Source organism: Indicator indicator, chromosome 13, assembly GCF_027791375.1.
Source record: "Indicator indicator isolate 239-I01 chromosome 13, UM_Iind_1.1, whole genome shotgun sequence".
In the NCBI taxonomy this organism is placed as follows: domain Eukaryota; kingdom Metazoa; phylum Chordata; class Aves; order Piciformes; family Indicatoridae; genus Indicator; species Indicator indicator.
This window is the reverse complement of record NC_072022.1, coordinates 26,422,359-26,443,113: the sequence shown is the minus strand read 5'-3', so window position 1 is coordinate 26,443,113 and position 20,755 is coordinate 26,422,359. Positions and strand designations below refer to the sequence as shown.

The following is a 20,755-nucleotide window of genomic DNA, read 5'->3' as shown; positions in this document are numbered from 1 at the left end:
TTTTAATAGAATGATTATGGTCTAGTACTAGATCACAGCCAAAAAATCTCAACTTCTGAGGAAAATCCCTCATTCTACTATGTTGTTTTGAACTGCCAGGAGCTCTAAGCACCCAAGTAATTTTAATTTATGTTTTTTTTTTCCTACTTAATGAATGTTCTGCAGTTCTAGCAAGATGAGTTATGCATTTTTGTTGACATACAAAAAGACAGTCTAACAGATGTAAACTATTTATTGAATATTTGCCACCAATATTGTTAAATACATAATCTTGCAGTTTTGTTTTGTTTTCTCCCCCCCCCCCCCGCCCCGCCCCACTTTCAAGTTAAAATGTCAGAAACAGAACACCAAATATTTACAATTCTTATAAGGAATGTTACATAATGACACATTAAGGCGTAAATTCTTTTGGCTTATAATTCTGAAAAGAATGATAATAGCAAAAAAGTGATGCAAAATCTTCCTTGTGAGATTATGATTAAGCTACAATGTTTTACAAAAATATGGTGTAAGATGGCAATAATCCCATTCAAAATCCTGCATTGGGGCCCCTCACCAGGGGCTGATAATTTATACAGTCAAAACTTTAAAATTTACATATAAAGGTACCCTATCCACCATTGAAAAGTACAACTCTCCACATATACAGTTTTCAGGCCACAGTTTTGAAGGTCTGGAGTATCAAGTTGGTTTGATGAATTAGTCGGTTGGCACTTATGAACACGTTTATTGCCCTGGTGAAAGAGAAAAAGATTGCTTCAGACACTTGCAGGGAAATGCCCTTCAATAAATTCAGCATTACATTTGGACAGCTAAACACATTGGCATCTAGGCTCTGCAAACTGGAAGTATATCAATGCTTGGTACCAATGCAGGCTGGGGGGATGGTGAAATTGAGAGCAGGCCTGCAAAAAAGGAGCTGACAGTACCAGTGGATGAGAAGCTGGACATGAGCTAGCAGTGTGCACTTGCAGCCTAGAAGGCCAATGGCATCCTGGGCTGTAACAAAAGAAGCATGGCTAGCAGGTTGAGAGAGGTGATTGTGGCCCTCTGCTCTGATCAGACCTCATCTGGAGGTCTATGTCCAGCTATGAGACTCCCAATACAAGAGAGACATGGACCTGCTGGAGTCCAGAGGAAGGCCACCAAGATGACCAGAGGGCTGTCTCCTATGAAGACAGGCTGAAAGAGTTGGGGCTGCTGTTCAGCCCAGAGAACAGAAGGCTCCAGGAAGATCTTAGAACAGTATTTCAATATCTGAAGGGGGCCTACATGAAGGTTGGGGAGGGACTGTTTAGAAGGGCTTGCAGTGATAGGATGAGGGGCAAAGGTTTTAAACTGGAGCACAAATTTAGGTTGGACATTAGGAAGTTCTGCACAATGAGGGTGGTGAAATACTGGAACAGGTTGCACTGGGACATGGTCAAGGTCCTGTCCCTGGAGACATTCAAGATCAGACTTGATGCAGCCCTGGGCAGCCTGACCTAGTTGGAGATATCCCTGCTGACTGCAGGGGTATTGGACAAGGTGACCTTTGAAGGTCCCTTTCAACCAAATGCAATCTTTAAGCCTGTGAATATTGATGTCTGCCCCATCATGATCTACCTGAAGCTTACTGCTGGCAAACAGTATCCTAGAAAGATTGCTTATTGGCAGGAACGTAAAGATTTTGGCTCTCAATCACCATCGGCATCTCAATCATTTAATTCTGGGGTTTTAGTTAGCTAAAAAAAAAAAAGAGTGAAGCAGATGATTGTTAAATGCCTTTTCCTTTCAGAGCTGAACACTTCATCCCCTAGTAATTTTGGAGTTTGCTATTTTTTCCTCAAGAAATGCTAAGCACAGAAGCACATGAAAGGAACAGGCTACTTTAGTTATCTTTATTTGTTAAAGACTTGTGGGGTCACTGAGTTTTCCAGCTCAGCAATGACATCTGAGCCTTCTGGAATTTGAAGGGGGCTACAGGAAAGCTGGTGAGGGACATTTTGCAAAGGCATGGAGTGATAGGATAAGGGGGAACAGGCTGCCCAGAGAAGTTGTGAATGCTCCAACCATGAAAGTATTCACAAGGCCAGGTTGGATGGAACCTTAAGCAACCTGGTCTAGTAGGAGGTGTCCCTGCCTATGGCATGGGGGTTGGAACTAGATGATCTTTGAGGTCCTTTCCAACCCATTCTATGATTCTACAACTATTTTGTTCAGTGCTGTTACCTTCTGGTGGGAACAGGGTGCATTAATTCAACATGGAGTTCACAAATGACTTCTGATTCCACAAGGAATCAGAACCTTAGTGTGGGTTTCTTGCAGTGCTGATAATATCCAACACTTTTAGCTCATGCTTACAGTATGCAGCACAGCATTCACTTCACAAACCAGATCTGTTCAGCTCTCTCTGCATCATTGGGGTACATGCACAACACATCCAATCCTTTCCCTGTTTTTTCAGTCAAACAGTTTTCTAATCAACCGAGACAGTTTACAAAATCCCAGCATGGTATGGAGTTAGAAGGGACCTCTGGAGATCATCTAGTCCACACTCCTACAAAAGCAGGGTCACCCAGACCAGGCTGCCCAGGATCACATCCAGACAAGTCCTGAATCTCTCTAGAGAAGCAGACTCCACAACCTCTCTGGGCTGCCTGGTTCAGTGCTCTGCCACCCTCAAAGGAAAGAGGTTTTTCCTTACATTTAGGTAGAATTTCATATGCTCTAGTTTGTGCCCCTTGCCCTATCACAGGGCACCACTGAAAAGAGTCTGGCCCTATCCTCTTCCCCCTGCCCTTTAAATGCTGATAAGCATTGATATGATCCTCTCTCCGTCTGCTCTTCTCCAGGCTAAACAGCCCCAAATCTCTCAGCCTTTCCTCCTCAGGGATGCTCCAGTCCCTCAGAATCTTTGAACCCTCCACTGGACTCTCTCCAGCAGTTCCCTGTGTTGAACCGGGAAGCAAACCCAGAACATCACACAATTCCAGATGTGGCTTCAGCAGGGCAGAGTAGAAGGGGAGGAGAACCTCCCTCAACCTGCTGGCCACACTCTCCTTACTGCACCCCAGGATACCAGTGGCCTTCTTGGCCACAAGAGCATATTGCTGGCTCATTGTGGACTTTCAAGAGTCCTAGCTCATGTGATAACTTACCTATACATCACAGCTATCATTACCAAGTTGAGTTTCAATGTCAATAGAGAAAAAAAGAATGCTTTGATAAAAGCAAGGTAGTATTCACAGCTGCTCTCAACTTATCTCTTAGTAGACATGAAAGTTAGTTCTCATCTTTAAAATAGTAGCACATAGAACACTTTGGCACTATCAAAATCTGAGGGTGCACTCATCCAAAACAGTTACTACAGTGAAATACAGAAGAATAGTGACTTCAAAACCCAATGTCAGTTGAAAAAAGCCTCAGTTTGAAGTCTAAAATGTTCAAATATGAAAGGATTAATCATCCTACAAGCACTATAAGGAGCTATAAAGAAAGGACAACAAAAATGCAAATCAGTGAAAACACTGCACAGATATTTAGTGTTTGCATGACATTTCAAGTTGGTAGATTACATTTTTCAATAAAGCACTCTGTTTTTTTTTTTTTGTCCTCATAGATACACCAAGAAAAGCCACACAGAGCCATGAAATTTAGCTTCACCTATTCAAGTTTGAAGTTGGTACTGTGTATGATTATTGTATGGTGATGCATTTTACAGATTTTCTTTTCCTCAAATGCATTACAAAGAGTAAGAGCATTTTAAAGCAGTCATGACAGTCTGAAAATGCAGGTGAGGAAAAAATTGAGTAGCCCTGAAGAAGGTAGCTTACAGCCCAAAGCTTATCCTATTTTCCCCTGCTAGTCACCAAAGCCTTTCATTATCTACAATGTTAGGACAAAAATGATACTTACTTTCCATCTTTAAAATAGGTTTTCAGAGTATCACTGAAACTTTTGGAGTATTTTACAAACTCTTTCTTTTGGTGCTCAAGTGCCTAAGAAAACAAATACTAGGATCAGGTCTTAGTTCACATTTTGTTGAGTACAGTGAGAATCTGGAGGTTAAGCTGATAGAAACTCAGCAAGCATTACGTTAGCAAAAATGGGGTATTTTAGAAGACACAGAAATCATCCTCTCCCTAGAAAACTGCTGAGATCTACAATACAACAACAATCCCATTATTAAAGTATTATGTCATTGACCAGTTAAGCTCTCCTATTCATCCTTGGATCAAAAGGACATGCTTCCTCTCAGACTGCTGAAAGTGCTGTATGAAGAGGTAGGGCACATACCCGCCGGTTCTGGTACTGGTATTTCTTGAAGACATTATTTACTGTGTCAAGAAGCTCCTTTATTGCACTCGCGATGTCCCTGTTTGGCAAGGAAAAGACAGATGTAATATCCTTTACCTATCCTATTTACATGTTGGAATGTAATCCCCTTCTAATAGTCAAATAATTCTTTAAAGTCTCTATGGAATAAGCGTCAGGCAGGATTGCAGCAACACTAAATGCTAAGAGCTAGACCAGGGACATAGGATTTCCAAAGTAGGAATCAGCAAGTTAAGCTTGGTCTAGTAACATGGGACTCTTGTGAGAGATCTTAAGCTGTCCACTCATTTATGAGTGAGGAGCAGACTCCTCAATCATCTCAACATTCAAATTGAAATAAGTTTGACCCCACAACCCACAAGAAAGTAGATAGCACAGTACTTACTTGATTGTCTGAAGAAACCTCACTCTGTCATTGATCTCATCAGGAATCTTACTAAGAATCTGTTTAAGTGCCCGTGCCTTTTCATTAAGATCTTGGAATTCTGGTTCTGGTCTTTCAATCATATACTCTAACAAGAAGAATATATTTAAAAATACCATTAGTTTTTACTCAAGTCTCTAGTGGCAGCTTGAAGCTACTTCAGAAGTTCAGCAGTATTTCCACATCACATTTGAACAGCATGAAAAGAAGGCCACAGCCAGAAAAGGGTAGTGAATGCTGTCTGAGTAAGAGACAGTGCAACAATAATCTTTATTACTATAAGATGGGCTCTTTTTCCTGCTTGAAGTGAGGCACTGAAGACACTCAACTGTAGTATTAAAATAACTTAAAGCCTACTCTATACTTCCTTTTCTGACAATATAACTGCTGCTTTTACATTGAATCACAGAAAAGGAAGGTGAATATTGTACTCCACAGATATTTTTTTCTGGTGTTAGCATTGCCAAAGGTGAACATAAAGTTCTAAACACACATTTTTCTATTGGTCAAGTATGTTTTTTGGGAAGATTTAACTGCTCCAAAAGATGTATTCAGAAAACAAATATTATTCTACCATGCTGAAAAAAATAAATCTATTAAGAAACAAATAACCTCTTCTGAAATCAGGCACAGAGAAATGCATGTTCCTGGTGACAGTATAATTAGAAAATACAATTATTCAACCTAAGAGACAAGATACTACCTTCTACATCATCAGCTGCCATACGCAGAAGAGACTCTGTGAAGTTCACATCCACACTTTTCTTCTCCAAAATTTTCATAATGATGTCCTGTGTAAGACCTGGATTTTCCTTCTCAGCCTGCATGGTAAAGAACATTATTATTCTTAAACATGCAAGAGCAGAATATTGCTAACAAAGGCAGATTTTCATGTAACTTGCTTCAAATACTGCAAGAGTTGGCTAAAAACTTGAAAAGTCTGATGGCTTTCAAGTAATAATTATATTGAAAACCATTCTTCCACAACACCCAGTTTTCCTGGATTACATCAGTGGCTTTGTATGAAAAACTCTTCCAATAAGCTTCTCCACTCAGTTCAATTTGTAGAATTTAATGAAAAACTTTCCTACTCAATCTGTTGTATTTCCATAAGCAGCAAGCCTTGAGACAAAGATGTTGTATCCGTTGGAATTCAATTCACTCAAACACTGGTGCTATTTCCTCATCTGCAAGATGACATTTTCTAAGCATGCCTCTTATCAATCACATCATATGTTCAAACTTCATCTTGGAATTGCTTTTTCATGGGGGGAGAACCACCAACCAAAAACCACAAACAACTTTTGATTGATGACAAATCAAAGTAAAGCTAAGCTAAGCTAAACTACCATGGGAGGTATTCACGCTACCTGTGCTGCTGTCAAAAAAATGATGCTCTGCTGAAAAAGAATGAGGGTATGTGGGCTTTTATCTTGCACTACCATTTCCAACAGTATCTCAGTTTTCACATTTACGTTCAGCTTAGCTCCTTACTACCAGTCATAAAAACATTTAGTTTATAGGAGGGCATCTAGGTGCACTTAGATTTAAGTATAGAAATTAGTAGAAAGGATTAGTTGTACAGCTAACATATTAAGATACATCATGTCTACAGTTATTTTTGTTTAAAGAATTCAAGAACATCACAACTTTGGTGAAGCAGCATATCAAGGACTATCTGCATTTTCATTTTTAAGGAATATGAAAGTCAGAAGAATCTTTTTTTTTTTCATCTACTGCTGGATGCAAATGCAAAAACCCTGAACTTAGCTACAAAAAAAAAAAAATCCCATTACCATTCACTTTGTAAACTATTCTGAAAGTGTGCTGTATGACTTTTCCTCATGAGCACCTATTCTACACAATCTTGTCATATTTTAACTAAGTTTATAATCTTATTACCTTCACTGGTTCCTCATTTAAGCTTTGTACTACATGGACAAGATTTTTAAAAATTGCTCAAGAAGCTTGTATCACTCAGATTCCTACTTACAACATTTGCAGATAGCTTAAACATAGTCCGTGCAATTGCCCACTTGATTTTTAGACTATCAGATCAAGGATGCAGTCTTCAAAGACAAAGAAACATGACAGCTGACTTTTTAACTCCATCATAAACAGTATACCTTTAAATGATCATTCAGTACAAGTTAATTCTCACCTTAATAAAAGCTGCTCTCAGTGTCTGAGCTGCAGATAGATTTACTCTTTCTAGCTGCAATAAAAGTTTAGAATTATTAGCAATTCTAATGTTATCAGAACGAAACAAGTCAAGTACACATGGCTTGCCTTAGCATAATGAAAAAGGAAATGGACAGAAGCGTTCAAGTTGCTAGTCTCATCAGAGGAAGAGATACTATAAAGTTTAATCCCAAAGGAAAGACTTCACCCCAAAATAAAAACAAAAACCAAACACATTGCTGGAAATTGCATTTGTCAGAAGAAATCTGACAGAAGCTTTTGAGCACATTTTGGGAACCTGATTACTCACAGAAAAAACCTAAATATTCCATTAGCAGTAAAATGAAAATCTATATAGCTGTTCACAAGTACGTGTTCAATTGTACATTACCTTCTGCCATAGAATGATAGACCTAATGTTTCTTACCTTTTACCTCTGCAAAAAGTAACAAAAAAGGCCAGTGCCATGACAACTAGCAGGCTTTGATGAGCATGAAACTGTATTCACAGAAAGAAGGATAAAACAATGCACAAAAAGATGGTGTTAGGCACAAAGCTTCCTCAATCGAGATAAGCAACCTGTTACTGTGATTGCACTTCCCAGTGTAAAGGGGTTTATTACATTCTACACAAAATGTAGCTTACCTCATTAAAAACAGGGTACATAACAGCATAGAGAGGCATGGAAACCATAGAAGTGGTCTCTGCTTCATTCTTCATCTCTTCCATTGTCATCCTCATTCAAAGACCCACTTCTCAAGGAAAACACTATAGAAGCAAAAAACTCCTCATTCACTGAAATGTTTCTTCTTTTTCCTCGTTGTGCAAGAATATTTGAAGAAATTGGAAAGTATCTTGTCCTTAAGTTGTGTGAGAAAAAAAACACACATAAAACACAATTATGATTGCTTGTGAGTAACACATTCCCAAAATGAAAAGGCACAGATCATTGGTTTGTTAATACCCAGACGTTAGGAATTACTTCTGCAATGAACTGAGTAAATATGGAATGACTACTTCATGTAACTTGAAAACCCTAACTGGAATCTACTAAGTGAACAGGTATTTTAAAGAGTAAAGGACTACAAAAAGATATTTCACTTCAAGTCCTTATGGAATTTTATTTTCTCATGGAACTGATTTATTTGCTACGTATTACAAAAATCTTGGACCACTCATAAGCAGTTCTGACAACTCACAGAAAGAGCTTTAATAGCATTGCCTATTGCAAACCCAAGCCCCATACAATGCAGTATGACCAGTAACATTAGGATTACCTATAAATACTCCACATTTCTGCACAGGCATCAAGCTGTGATTCTGCTGGAGATCAATACCTCCTTTCTGCTCATCTGAATTCCAAACACTACATCTTTGGCCTTATATAAGCAAAAGTCTTAAGTCATGTTTCCACTCAGGGTGTGTCAACAGCTAAGTTAACTCAATGGAAAATTATTGTTCCAGTAACTGAACCCAGGTTTTGGAAGTTCTCCACCCAGTCCAGCTCAGCATACCCAACATGGAGTGATCATTGCTCAGACCGAGAAGCTACATGGAAAATAAAACCCATCACCCTACAGTTAATGAAGAATCCTTGTTACAGCTTCCTATATTTTCTGTTTGTAAGATTCGTTTAAAATACATTTCTGTAACATAATTGAGTTTTAAAGAGCTAAAGTCCAAATTAGGAATAAAGATACACAGAAAGAGATTAACAGTTCAGTACTTAATGACCTAGAAGAGGTTTTTACCTCCTAACACCCTCCACACATCAGGCATTTATATGTTCATGTAACGATTTTATTGATATTTTAGTAAGAAGTGAAAAAAAGTGGAAATTTTGAGAAACAGAAGCTACTACAGTAATCAATCTCACCTCCCAATAGTTTGAAGAGATTAAAAGAAATGCCAAGATATTTCTTCAAGCTATATTCCTCATTATGCTCTGCACTGGCTAAAAATCTCCAGGCTGTTTAAACAAAGGAACAGATTATTTTTCTTTTCCCAGGGCAGGTATATAGTAGTTTAGCTATAATTATACAAGTCAAATTTGTTATTGATTAGTCAGCACAGACGACAAACGTCATGCATGTCTCGATTGAGATGTGATTAGGCAGTATCAATATACCCAAAAAGTGAGACAGGTGAAGAAATGGTCACACTCCAGAAACAGCCAATAGTTAAAAGCTGCTTTAGAGAAATTCAACATGACCACAGGAACAAGGAACAGCTCTTTATGCAAGCCTTCTGACATGGACTACTCAATGCAAAATCTCACCTTTGTTTTACTGTCCCAACCCCTCAAATCATGATATACATGAGCAGATTCCTACCAGCCACAGCACAGGATTACTAAGACTCTAGGAGTCTCTATATGTCCACATGGGTGGAACAGCAAAAATCAGGACTCTCACTTTTTTAATCACCTACCCATAGATATTTTACAGCTGTCAAGAACATGGAAGAATAGAAGTGAATATTCATCATTCCTAAAAAGTTGATTATCTTTAAAGAACTTGTTTCAGAGTTACATAAATTCATTCAAGGTCTAGTCAGGGGGGGGAAGGAACTTGTCTGAACAAGTTTTCACTCACAACAGCAAGTACAAGCTGTTCCATTTATTATACATGCAGATTCCCTGCACTAAAGATGCTGGCATGTACAGGGCAGAGTGGATGGAGAGCTGTTTATTTTACTGTTTAATTCTGTGTTTCTGGAAGTTCGCTGAAAATACATATACACTCCTGCAAGATGCTACAGCAACACCACTGAGGGCAGCATTCCCAGATTGATTTACTGCAACTTTTTATCTAGACCACTGTATTCTCACAGTAGGTGTTTAACAGTTAAATGAGGTCATCAAATATTGTTTTAGTCTACCCAAAAGACTTTTAATCATAGGAAGAAAGGGAAAAAAAAAGACAAAAACACCATTAGATATAATTACTTTGGTTTTAAATTAGTGTCCACAAAGAAAAGGAAATACTAACTGAAATGATGGATTTCTATGATGAACACCTATTACATTGTGGACTACCATGAAGAACTCGTTATAATCTAGTGTTCCCAACCCACAGCACAGTTAAATCCCTCATATAAAAACAATTCTACTCTAGCCATTATTACCTCTTTACCAGACAGTGACACTCTTCAAACCAAATGCAGAACCTTGGATTTATATTAACACAAAGTATACAAGTGGCTGCAACTAGGAAGATGATGTAGATACTATGTCTTTGCAATCAGGGATCAACTGCACAAGTTAATTCTGATGTGCTGAAGCCTCTGCTAATGTTAAATAGCTGGGATAACTCCCACTTTTATTTGCATCACAGAAACCTGGTTTGTTATAACTGCACAAACCCACGTATTTAAGAACTTCTCGAACCTGGTTATGGACCAAAGCCCCATGAAAAATTAAGTTTCTTTTCTGTTATTTAAATCCATTACTAGAAAGTTCAGTAACCTATGAAATGGCCCAAAGTTTAATGTACATCATCATGCAGCAAGTAGGAGCTTTCAGTATTTCTGTTGGTATGTGATCAAAAGCAGCCATCTGCATAGCTGCCAAGCTTTATGGCAACACTGTCTTCCAAAAGCTTACCTTCATTTCACTACAATCTCAAAGAGTCTTTTATTTGAGACTAGTTCACCCTAGTTTCATCTGCCAACTGAGGGTTTTTTTATGTTCTCAAAGAAAAGATGGAATAAGATTCCAGGAGAAGGTGATCTATCAGAGCAGCGCAGAAAATCCTGGGAAATCACTGTAAAGTGCAAAAAAGGCGTTACTCTGCTGGCAAACCTGTTAACTGGACTGAGGGGCAAGGCAAAGAGAAGGTAGCAGGATACTGCCACATATTTATTTCTGCATGCAAGCCTGATCTTTCTTTGTTACAGTGAGATCATAGATTCAATTTTTTTCTGTGCAATTAAGAGTCATGCTTTGTGCTCCATCATGAAATCAACCATCAGAGATTGTACAGAATGACATGGGATTTGAAGAGAATCTAAATTTGAAAACTAAGATGCCAGTTAAAACAACCCTGCTGCTCAGTCTTAAGCCACTGAGCACATAAAACTGAATTTCAAGAGAGATACTAACACTATCAGCATAAATCTTACATTCTAACCTTGTTGTAGTTCCAGCACCACAACAGTATCCCAGTTAAAAATCGAGAGGACTGATATACTTTAGATAAGAAATAAATTTGAAAGGATTCCTCAATAGGCCTATATTCCCCCATATCCATCCAAAGGTATTTTAAACCATTCAACTGAACTTCATCAGTAGAATACCTTCATGAAGATAACCTCTCTGTGAGGCCAAACGGGCAAATAGCAAACCCCACCATACTTCCCAAAATGTACAGCTACTGCTATCAGTATCTAAGGTGATAATTTGCTTTCTCTAATCAGTGTCATATACCAATTGACTTTTGATCATGCACAAAAACAAAGTAGCAGAACTACAGAGCTGCTTCATGACACTATAGCCATCATAATACAATTACACAGCCCACATCTGCTCATTGGCCAGTGTGAAAACATGCAAAGCATCCATGAAAACTGTTTAACACTGTCTTTTGAATCAGTGTTTAAAGAGAAGAGAGCAGAGTTTCATGATTACAACCTTCAAAGAGTTTTAAACCAACAGAAATAAGAGGCATCAATTGGCAGAATTTCAATCTTCATTTGTCAGCAGTAGATCTACCTTTACACTGATGTCTCTATTCCCTTTTCCATCTACCTTGTATCTGGAAAGCTTTAAGCGCTCAGACATTAATGCTCTTTTTCAGAACAGTACTGAAGAGGAGCAAGGCCTGAGGCTGTGATCTACCAGAATCATTAGTTCAACAGTTGGCTTCAGCAAAAGTCACAGCTCTGTTCCTGCTAGGAAATGCTACCCTTACTGCCAGGAAGTTCTGCTCCACTTTTTGAAGTGAGCATTCAGGAGGTTTTACCTTTAACATGATCTGAGATCCCTAAGTTAAAAGAAGAAGTGACTTACATTCAGGAAGAGTCAGGGAAGGGAAACAGCAGCTTGGATTCATTCTTGAACTCAGAGGCAAAGAGCTTGGCTCCTATTTGTAAGGGCAATGTGCATGGGAGGAGGGAGTTTAGGTAATTCACTAATTATAGCTGCAAATTTTACAGAAGAAAAAAATTGCAGGGCATGCTTTTTTAAGTATATGCACACCCCACACATAGCTTGGCAACTGTTTGCTTTACCTTATTAATGGTCACATGGAAAAAAAAAAAATCAAGAAAATACTCTACTTTTCCTTGTCAGATGGTAGCTTACCTGCCAGTGCTGTATTTCTATTAGAGTTTGCAATTATTTCCCACTGTATAATGTACACTAGATAGTACATAGCTTAAAGGCTTTGTGCTTCAGATACAGAACTACTTTCCCCTTCTTAAAATTAGGGGACTTCATGGCAGTATGGCTGAACTCACTGGAACTGGCATACAGATCAACTGCTAAAATAATGTCTGTATTTTAAAGATCAGTATAGATAACAAGAAACTTTGAAAAAAAAAAACAAACACAACACCTCAAATCTACCACACTGATTCTATATTCCACTAACTCTCCATCAGTTTCACTGGAAAGTTAACAAAAGGAATGTCACCAAAAAACAGCATTGAAGTTTCAAAAGTATTTTTAAATGCTTTAGACCATAATAAGACAGTTTTCAAATGTCCACATGCATACATACATAATAGTCACACTTGACTTCACTCTGACAAAGCGTAACTGCTTATGCATTTTATTATTGTAAGAGTAGTTCACATGACTAAATCAGAAGCCACACAAACTTGCAATAAACCCAAAGTATCTATTTTTAGAATGATATCAACTTAAAACACCAAAACGCAAGCCTGCTCTGAAGTCAGGCTTACAATTAGTTCGTGTTCTCTTGCTTCAAAATGGAAGTAATTTAGCCTGTCCTAATAGACTTAGGTTTTGTGTCTGCCCACCACTATAGCCTCCTGCACTGTGTCCCAGTTTTGCTATTTAGCAACATTATTACACAGGATAACCAAAGCAAGCCATGGTTCTTAGCACTTATAATCACAGCATATCCCTGTTTCTTTCTTTCCCCCCCCCTTTAGGAGCATTAAAGTACAGCTATTACTCTATGAAACACCAAGGGGTAGGTCACTTTCAAACAGAGAAATACATTCCAACGAGTAAACAAATACCAGAGGGCAACTAGCTCCTCTGATAACAGGAACAGCACAAACCCGGCCCAAGGTTTCAGGCATCAGCCAGTGGCCCAGTATGTGCAAGCTACAGGGAAAGAACCAGCCAAGCTCACCAGTTAAGTGAGCAGCTTAATGGGACACTCAAGCACTGAGCGTCTCCCCAGACTGCTCAGTCACTAAAAGGTACACAGCCCAGGGTATTTGCTCTCCTTGCCAGGCACTTTCACTTCCCGCTCTGGCGGCGGGTGGCCCCAGAGCCTCTTGGCTTGCGAGAAGGAGTAGAGATGTCCTTTTCTCTCTCCCACCTGAGAAGGCACTGACCGCGCCGCTGCCGCAGCCACCTGACAGCGCTCCCTCCGCTCCGACGTTAGGACGAGCTAAAAATACTACACATCCGGGCCTACGCTTCCCAGGCCCGGGCGTGCCCCCCAGCCGCCCTCCCGGGACCCAACAGCCAGTGCGGGACGGCTCAGGCCGAGGGGCCTTTAACCGGGCAGCCCCTCCTCGGGCGCTCCCCCCGAGCCCAGTGAAGGGAGGGCCCCAAACCACGCGCTGGCGGAGGGGTACGGAAAAGGCAAGGGAAGGGCAAGCCCTCGTCCCGCTGCACCTTTGCCTCAAGGCGAGAGGAAACAGGTCCTCCGCTCGGCAGGGCCGGACCCTCTCCCCGGCAGGGAGGGGAATGGAAAGGACACCCTTCGCCTTGCCGACACGGCGAGGCCCGAGGCCGCGCTCACCTGCGGTGGGAGCTACCGGCGGCCCCCACCATTCCTCCGCCAACCTTGTCCTCCCCTCCCCGTCGCCCCTCAGCCAGGCCCCGATGCTTAAGAGTTTAACGCTCCTAAGGCGGCACAGCCCTGAAGGGCGAGGCAGGCCCTACGCAAACACACCAGCGGACTCTCCCCACCCTCCGTCCGCCCTCGTTTCTCCGCGGGCATACGCCAAGGAAGAAGGGGCAGTGGTGAGGCACGACATAGCACCTCACCTCCCGCCGACCCACGGAGCCCTCGAAGCTCTCGAGGGGGCTTCGCCGCTGCGCCGGAAGCGCCTGCGAGAAGGAAGCGTTCGCCGCTGTTACCACACTCCAGGCGTTGTCCGGAACTAACCGGCAGCCGCGCGGGGCCCTGGACTTTGTAGTCCTTCAGCCTCGACTACAACGCCGACAATGCACCGCGACGCCGGGATGAAGGGCGGAGACGGGCGGGGGAGAAGGCGGCGGGAACCCCAATCGGAGCGCGGGGCTGGCGGAGCCTCGACGGGGCGGGGCTCGGCTCAGAGACTAGCCAGGCGTTGGCGGCGGGAGGAGCCCACACCCGCGGCGGAACGCGAAGCGGCGGGTGCAGCAGCGGGCGGGGGCGTGGCGGCGGCTCCGGGCCGGTGAGTGCTGCTCGTCCCTTCGCTGCAGGTGTGTGTTCTGGGCGGCGGCTCCGGTTCGTCCCTTAATTGGAGAGAAGCTTTTTCACTGCTCTATTCCGACACGCGTGTGCGGCTGGAGGGAGCGGCGATGTGGGGGCCGCCAGCTCGTGCCGTGGCGTTCCGTTAGCGCCTGAGGGGCGGCAGGCTGCGCCCGCCTGAGGGGAGAGGCGGCGGTGGGCAGCTGGGGTGTTTCTCCTTCGGTCACAGAACTTAAGGAGGTGGGGAAACCCAAGTGCAGAACCTCTGCAGGTGTGTTGGGTCAGCTCTTGTCCCTCCACTTGCGTGTGCGGGGAAAGAGGCGGCTGGCGCGTCCCTCAGCCCCGCTCCCCGCCAGCTGCGCCTCACCACGAGCAGTTTGTTTTTAAGTTGGGCTGCGGTAAGCGTGGCAGCAGCGGTAGTTCCGAAAAACCTTTCCATGCCGGAGAGGCGGATATCGTGCAGGTCGGTGTGGCTTTTCTCGTCGCTACTCTACCGGAGCTGTCTTTCTGAAGCCCATTTTGAGAGGCTGCCCCCGTCAGTGACTAACTGGTTCCTTTAATTTTTTTTTCAGTGCTCTGCAGACTGGATACGTATACGGAGTATTTTGCCTTTTGGCTACTAAAAAATTAAGTAAACTTGTGTTTGTCGAGGTAGTTGTGTTACTGGAAAGCTGTACGAGTTAAATGATCTTTAAGATTAACCGTACGTTGAAGTGCTAAGTCAGTTTTGGATTCGTATCTGCGTTTCTGACGCACCAGTATGAAAACTTGCCTTTAAAAATACCCTGGTTAGCTTTACCTGTGTTAGCAGGGCACACGGATTCCTGTGTGAGCAGCTGAATAAATAGGTAAATTATTAAAACTTGTCAGATGTGCACTCCTTGCAGCTGCGAGGTAGCCGAGTGGGAAGACTTGGATGTCTGTCTGGGAACAGATAGATCCCACGTATCCTTGTGTGTTACTGCTCCCGGTCACCTTCATGAGGGTGAGCAAGAAAACGGAGTGACCAAAAAAAACCCAAAACAAAACCCCCCCCTGAACTGTTACATTTTTATTAGTGGATTGAATTGTCTTGTTCCCATGCCACTTTGCGTTGTTTTCATCCCATCTCTCAGGTATCAAATACTCCACACATCTTGGTATTAAAGGGTTGCTTAAAACTTTCCTGGTACGTATGAGTTGTGTGTTATTAATCACCTGCTATCTCTGATTCACCCATTCTTGTCTCTTTGTTTTGGGTGATCAGTACTTTAATCTGACGGTAAATGATGCTGTTCTGCTTAGGTGAGACATGTTTGCCAAAATAGCATAGCACGGATTGAGCCATATCTGTGGTAGTGTGGTAGTTTATCCTTCCAAAGAAATTAATGTGTTTTCAAGTAAAGCTACAAAGTTGCAGTCCTACAGGTCCTGAAACTTAGAGTATGCAATCATCAATTTTGTGATAGTTTTTCAGATTCTGTCTGTTTTTTGTCCTTTTTCCAATGCAATGAATTCTTGGATTGGATTCATGCTTTCATATCTAAACCCATTGTATTTTTCAGAATTATTGTGGCTTGGTGAATTGCTATGAAGGGTAATGGCTGTGGGAGGGAGGGAAGAGTAATGATTGTGGGGTTTTTCTTTAAGGTGTGGGTCATCTACACAATTACACAGCTAATTTAAGAGCTGATACAAGGTGATGGTGTGTGGCAATACTAAGGTTGCTAATAAAGGCAGTCATGAGTTCCAAAATTCATTTTCACAGGACTATCTTATACATTGACATTCTCAAGCTGAGTTCAAGACTGTTTTTAAATTTGCTTTGACTCTGTTTCTTCATCATCCATGTTCAGTGAATTTGTTCATATGTATGTGAAAGTATTCATGAAGTTGTCACTCATCTACTGTCACACTTGTTGAAACCACAGAACATGCTCTGTGTCTGTTGGCCCACTGAATGGTTTAACTACAGCACTGCTGGCTGAAGTCGATTCCAAAAATGGCCTAGGGTTAATGCACCTCTGAGCTGCCAAGTGACTTGTTCCCTGCAGGAGTGTGCTGGAGTGGTGAGGTTTTGTATTCTTCCTTAAGACTTGGGTCTCTTCTTGGTTCCTCCCCTCTCTTCCTCTGAAATGGAAGATGTGTGGTCTAGCACAGGTAGTCTAGCAGAATTCTAGGAATGCGATATTGTTATAGCTCTTTTGAAATTTATTCTGTAAATGTGTTTATGAATAGCTTAATTCAAAATTTAATCTTATGCATGATAAAATGTACTGGTGTAGAGGGTTTAGTGCTGTTAGGACTCTTCACATTGAGATCTAACTCCTCTGAACTCTTTAGAGTCCTTTTCAACTAACACATCTAATGTTTTGGTTTTGTGTCTTTTTTTTTATCCTTAAAATTTCAAATTTGTTTTTGGGCTGCTCATCAGCCATGAAGACACATTTTAGGCATGGCTGAATGCCTCTTAAAATAGTTTCTGACAATCCATGTTCTGCATAGGCAATACATTATTCTATCTTTGCTAAGCACAGGCTTAATAAGAATTGATATAGGGTCCATCTGTCCTGTACTCAGGACTCATCTAATTAGGCTGTGTGTTCAAAAGAATATTAAAAATAAGTGTGTAAACATGGCTTTAAAAATAAATATCTATTTATCTTTGTTTTCTCTGGCTACAGGTCACTGTAGTGATGGTAGGGAGAGATAGCTGTATAGCCAGCTGTGATCAGTGACAACTTTCTGTTTTTCCTCAAATACTTGAAACACCAGAGTAGTTAAAATTGGAAATATCGTTTCAGTTCTTGGGTTTAAATCTCATCTTTTGAGCGCTGCTAGTCTTGTGAACTGAATGACAAAAGGTTATAGGAACTTAGTGGTGGTAGGCAATAATGTAACAAGTATTTTTGCAGGAGGAAAGGAAATGCTTTCTTAATCTTAAATTACTTGACGGAACAACACCTTTTCCTTAAACTTCTTTGAAAATTGTGCTGCAGATGATGAAGCTAAGCAGTGAAAGACAACAAATTAATCCCACAATTCAATAATAACTGTGAAGTTTGGGACTTAAAATTTATCTTTGCACTTGGTATTTAAAGCATTACACAATGCTAGGGATGTAAGTAAACTGCATCAATCACATAAGGAATATATTTTTTTATAGTGTAAATACCTTAGTACAGTTATTAGAAAGGAGGATTATGCTGGAGAAGGTCTCTAACAACACAAAATTCAAGTAGGATGGGTTCCTGTATGAAAAAAATATCTTCAATTTCCAGATGTCACTGTAAGAATGCCAGGTCATCTCTTTTACTTTCCTTCCCCCTAAAAAGATAACTGCTTATTATACTAAACATAAATGTGGATAAATGATCTATGCTAATAAGAAAAGCTACACTACACTATTATTTTAAACCAAAAAGCTTCAGTTTCTTTTGTCTGTTAGTCTGGTACACATGCACACATTCTGCTGCTTGTTGATCCCTCAGCCTGGGCAAAGTGAGAGGTGCATACATGTTGGGAGTCGTCTGGTGATTCTGCATTTAAAAGCAGGAACCCTCCTGGTGGTGTGGTCACTGTCTAGCTTCCCTGGGCTGTGCAGCACTGGTGTTCATTTCTGCCTGTTTGTGTTTTGAGCGGTTCTGAATAGCATCTCCTTTGGTGGCATTAAAAAGTATGTATGATAAAAAATTGGTTTTATGTGGTGTGATTAAAGTATCAACTGTAAGGTCATGTCCTGCTTTGTTTAATACACTTCAAAGCTAATGATTATGCAAACTGCAGACTGTGGCTAATGTGATAAAAGCTGCATGAGTTATCTGCATCCTTCTTGGTCTTTTAGAGTCATTGCAAAGCAGCTGGAGCCGTGAGATGGGAAAGGAGAAAATTTCTTACTGATACAAACTAATAAGTTAAATATGTGTCTGGCTTTTGGGTTAATAAGATTTGACCTCCTGGCTTGCAAAGGATTTTTGGTTTAGTTGAGTGTTTAAATATTATGATAATTCTTGAGAATTATGTTTTCAGACCTTGAGACTATTTTTGCAGGAAGAATCAATAATGACAAGTAATACACCGTCTGGAAGAAGGAAGTTAAACCCATGGGGTTGTATTTGGTTTTAACCAAGCAGCCAGCCTGTTAATCAGAAGATGTCTTTCCATTCATTTATGTACTTCAGCCCTGCAGTCTTTCACCATTACCGTTACATCTGAACAAATAATTGCTTAATAATGTAAGCTGTTTCCAATCTGCTCTGTGTGTCTGACAACTCTAAACCCATGATGACTTGATGGAGCTTCTACTAGAAAGATGTATTCTGTCAGAATTTAAATTGAAACTGTACCACGTGTGCAGTGGGATTTCTTATATCTACCAGACCAAGCACTTTTTAGCTAAGACAGCTCTCTCCAAACCTTGGAAGAGCTTCAGTTCCTCTGCTCTTCTGCTTTCATCTATTTTTGTCATCCATGTTGCTGTATTCACAGTGCCTTTGGGGGACTTCCTCATCTGAGAAGTGTGAACTGTCACTTCCTTTCTAACTTTTTTTTTGAACAGCATTTTTAAGGTTTTGTTTTACATTTGGAATTCTGACTGAATTCTGAGAGCTTTGCTTAAACACCAGAGGAAAGCAAACACTTTAATTGCCTTTGCACTAAGATAGTCCACCCAAACGCTTCCTCACTAGTTGAGTTTTGCATCTGTTACTTTTTGAGCAGCAATGCCATTCCCTTGATTCTCCTGGAGAAGTTTGGAGTAAGTTGGAGAACTTGGACATGTACTTTTCAACATGATTTTTTTTTTTAACTGACTGTCATGTCAAGGTAGGGTTAGGAGCGTGGGTACTTTGCCAAAGACAGCCTGTCTGAACTCCTCATGATCACTTAGCCACTGGAGGTTGCCTCCTTCCTTGACAGAATAGCAAAATGTTGTTTCTCAGTAACTATTCCTAACTCTGAGGTAAGGTTTGCTGCCCCAGTTTTCCCCATACGTTTCAGTTATGTAAGTTGTAGTTATAAAGAAAACAGGTTCAAAGATTTAAGACATCTATTTTAATTGGTACACTGAATCTGCCCTTTTCAAATGCTTTTCTTTCCACGTTTAAATTAAAGCAGTTCTTGGAGCATTTAATGATTGTGTACTTCACATAGCAATTTGAGTTCACTGAGGCAACTCATGTTTTCTTTCTCAGCTATCTTTTTTCTGAAGAAGCATTTGCTCTAGTTTCTAAACTATTTAAAGCTATTAATCAAAGCCTAAGATCAACGTGAACAGCTTACTGTAATATCAGGTCTGCAACTTGAGATCCTCTTGATGTAAAGGAAAGATGCTGAGGTCCCTTACCCAAATTGCTCTAAGTATCCGTAAAGCCTATAGGTGAACAAGATAACCTTTTCATCTGCACAGAGAAACATAAGAAGTGGGAGGAAGAAGAGAGGGGAGCCAAGTTATTTTTACTGTAAATATGTCAATTTATTGACTTGTTAATTTCAGATTTATTCAAAAATGCAGGAGGAAGAAACAGTAATGTCTGCCAAGCCCAAAGTGATTAGTGGGAGTTGGAAGATACGTAATGATTCTTACAAGTACTAGAGAGAAATAAACTAGTCTCTCATTAAACTGCATATGGACTTTTAAAACACAGTAGTAATTCTGTTTTGCCTTTAAAAGCATGTGCAGTTACATATGGTGAATAAACCTCTCTTTATTAAAGTAACATTATTTATTCAGGGTGTGATGGTTTGAAACTGTCTTTTTAATTTTTTCCTTGCAAAGTTCAAGACAGAGAAAGTGAAAGAGTGTAAGTAAGTCACTATTGGGTATAAGAAAGCAAAATACTGATTGCTCTAAACACTTCCATTGGATAGATAGAAATGTTTAAGAACTATTACCCAGAACAAAGTAGGCATTCTGCACATTCTGCGTTCTGCAGTGGGGGCAGTTGCTGGGCTGTCTGGCTGCTGTTTCTTCTTCTCTTCTGGCTGAAGATAACACACACTGACCTTGGCAGCTAAGTTAACAACTTTCTGCTTAACAAACTCTGCTTCTCTGTCCAGGGGGGTCTGGGGGGGAAGCTCCTGGGAGAGAGAGAGGCCCCTTTGGGAGGGTCCCCTTGGGGGGAAGCAAAGGGAGATCGGTTGTGCTTTTCTGTTGATTGTATATATTTGTTGTGAATTTTGTATATTTGTACATATTCATTGCATTTCATCGTAGATTGTAGACTCTGCTTGTAAATACAGCCTTCATTTGCTT

General features: G+C 40.8%; 1 protein-coding gene across 1 annotated transcript; it reads right to left on the bottom strand.

Moving 5' to 3' along the window:
- Nucleotides 1-404: 404 nt before the first annotated feature.
- PDCD10 (programmed cell death 10) lies at nt 405-14,211 on the bottom strand. Its single transcript, XM_054385996.1, has 8 exons — nt 14,115-14,211; nt 7,568-7,782; nt 6,903-6,956; nt 5,445-5,562; nt 4,703-4,829; nt 4,279-4,357; nt 3,898-3,980; nt 405-734 (listed from the first exon to the last, which is right to left on the bottom strand). Exons 2-8 carry the CDS (start codon nt 7,661-7,663, stop codon nt 653-655), a joined length of 639 nt encoding a protein of 212 aa, XP_054241971.1. The 5' UTR covers nt 7,664-7,782; nt 14,115-14,211; the 3' UTR covers nt 405-652.
- Between the last annotated feature and the right edge of the window lie 6,544 nt (nt 14,212-20,755).

Bases quoted from the DNA above. Each gene is read 5' to 3' on its own strand.
- PDCD10 (XM_054385996.1), bottom strand. From the start codon at position 7,663: ATGAGGATGACAATGGAAGAGATGAAGAATGAAGCAGAGACCACTTCT. The intron at 5,563-6,902 runs GTGAGAATTAAC...TTTACCATGCAG, and splicing joins TGAGAGCAGCTTTTATTAAG to GCTGAGAAGGAAAATCCAGG. The intron at 735-3,897 runs GTAAGTATCATT...CTCTTTCACCAG, and splicing joins ACCTATTTTAAAGATGGAAA to GGCAATAAACGTGTTCATAA.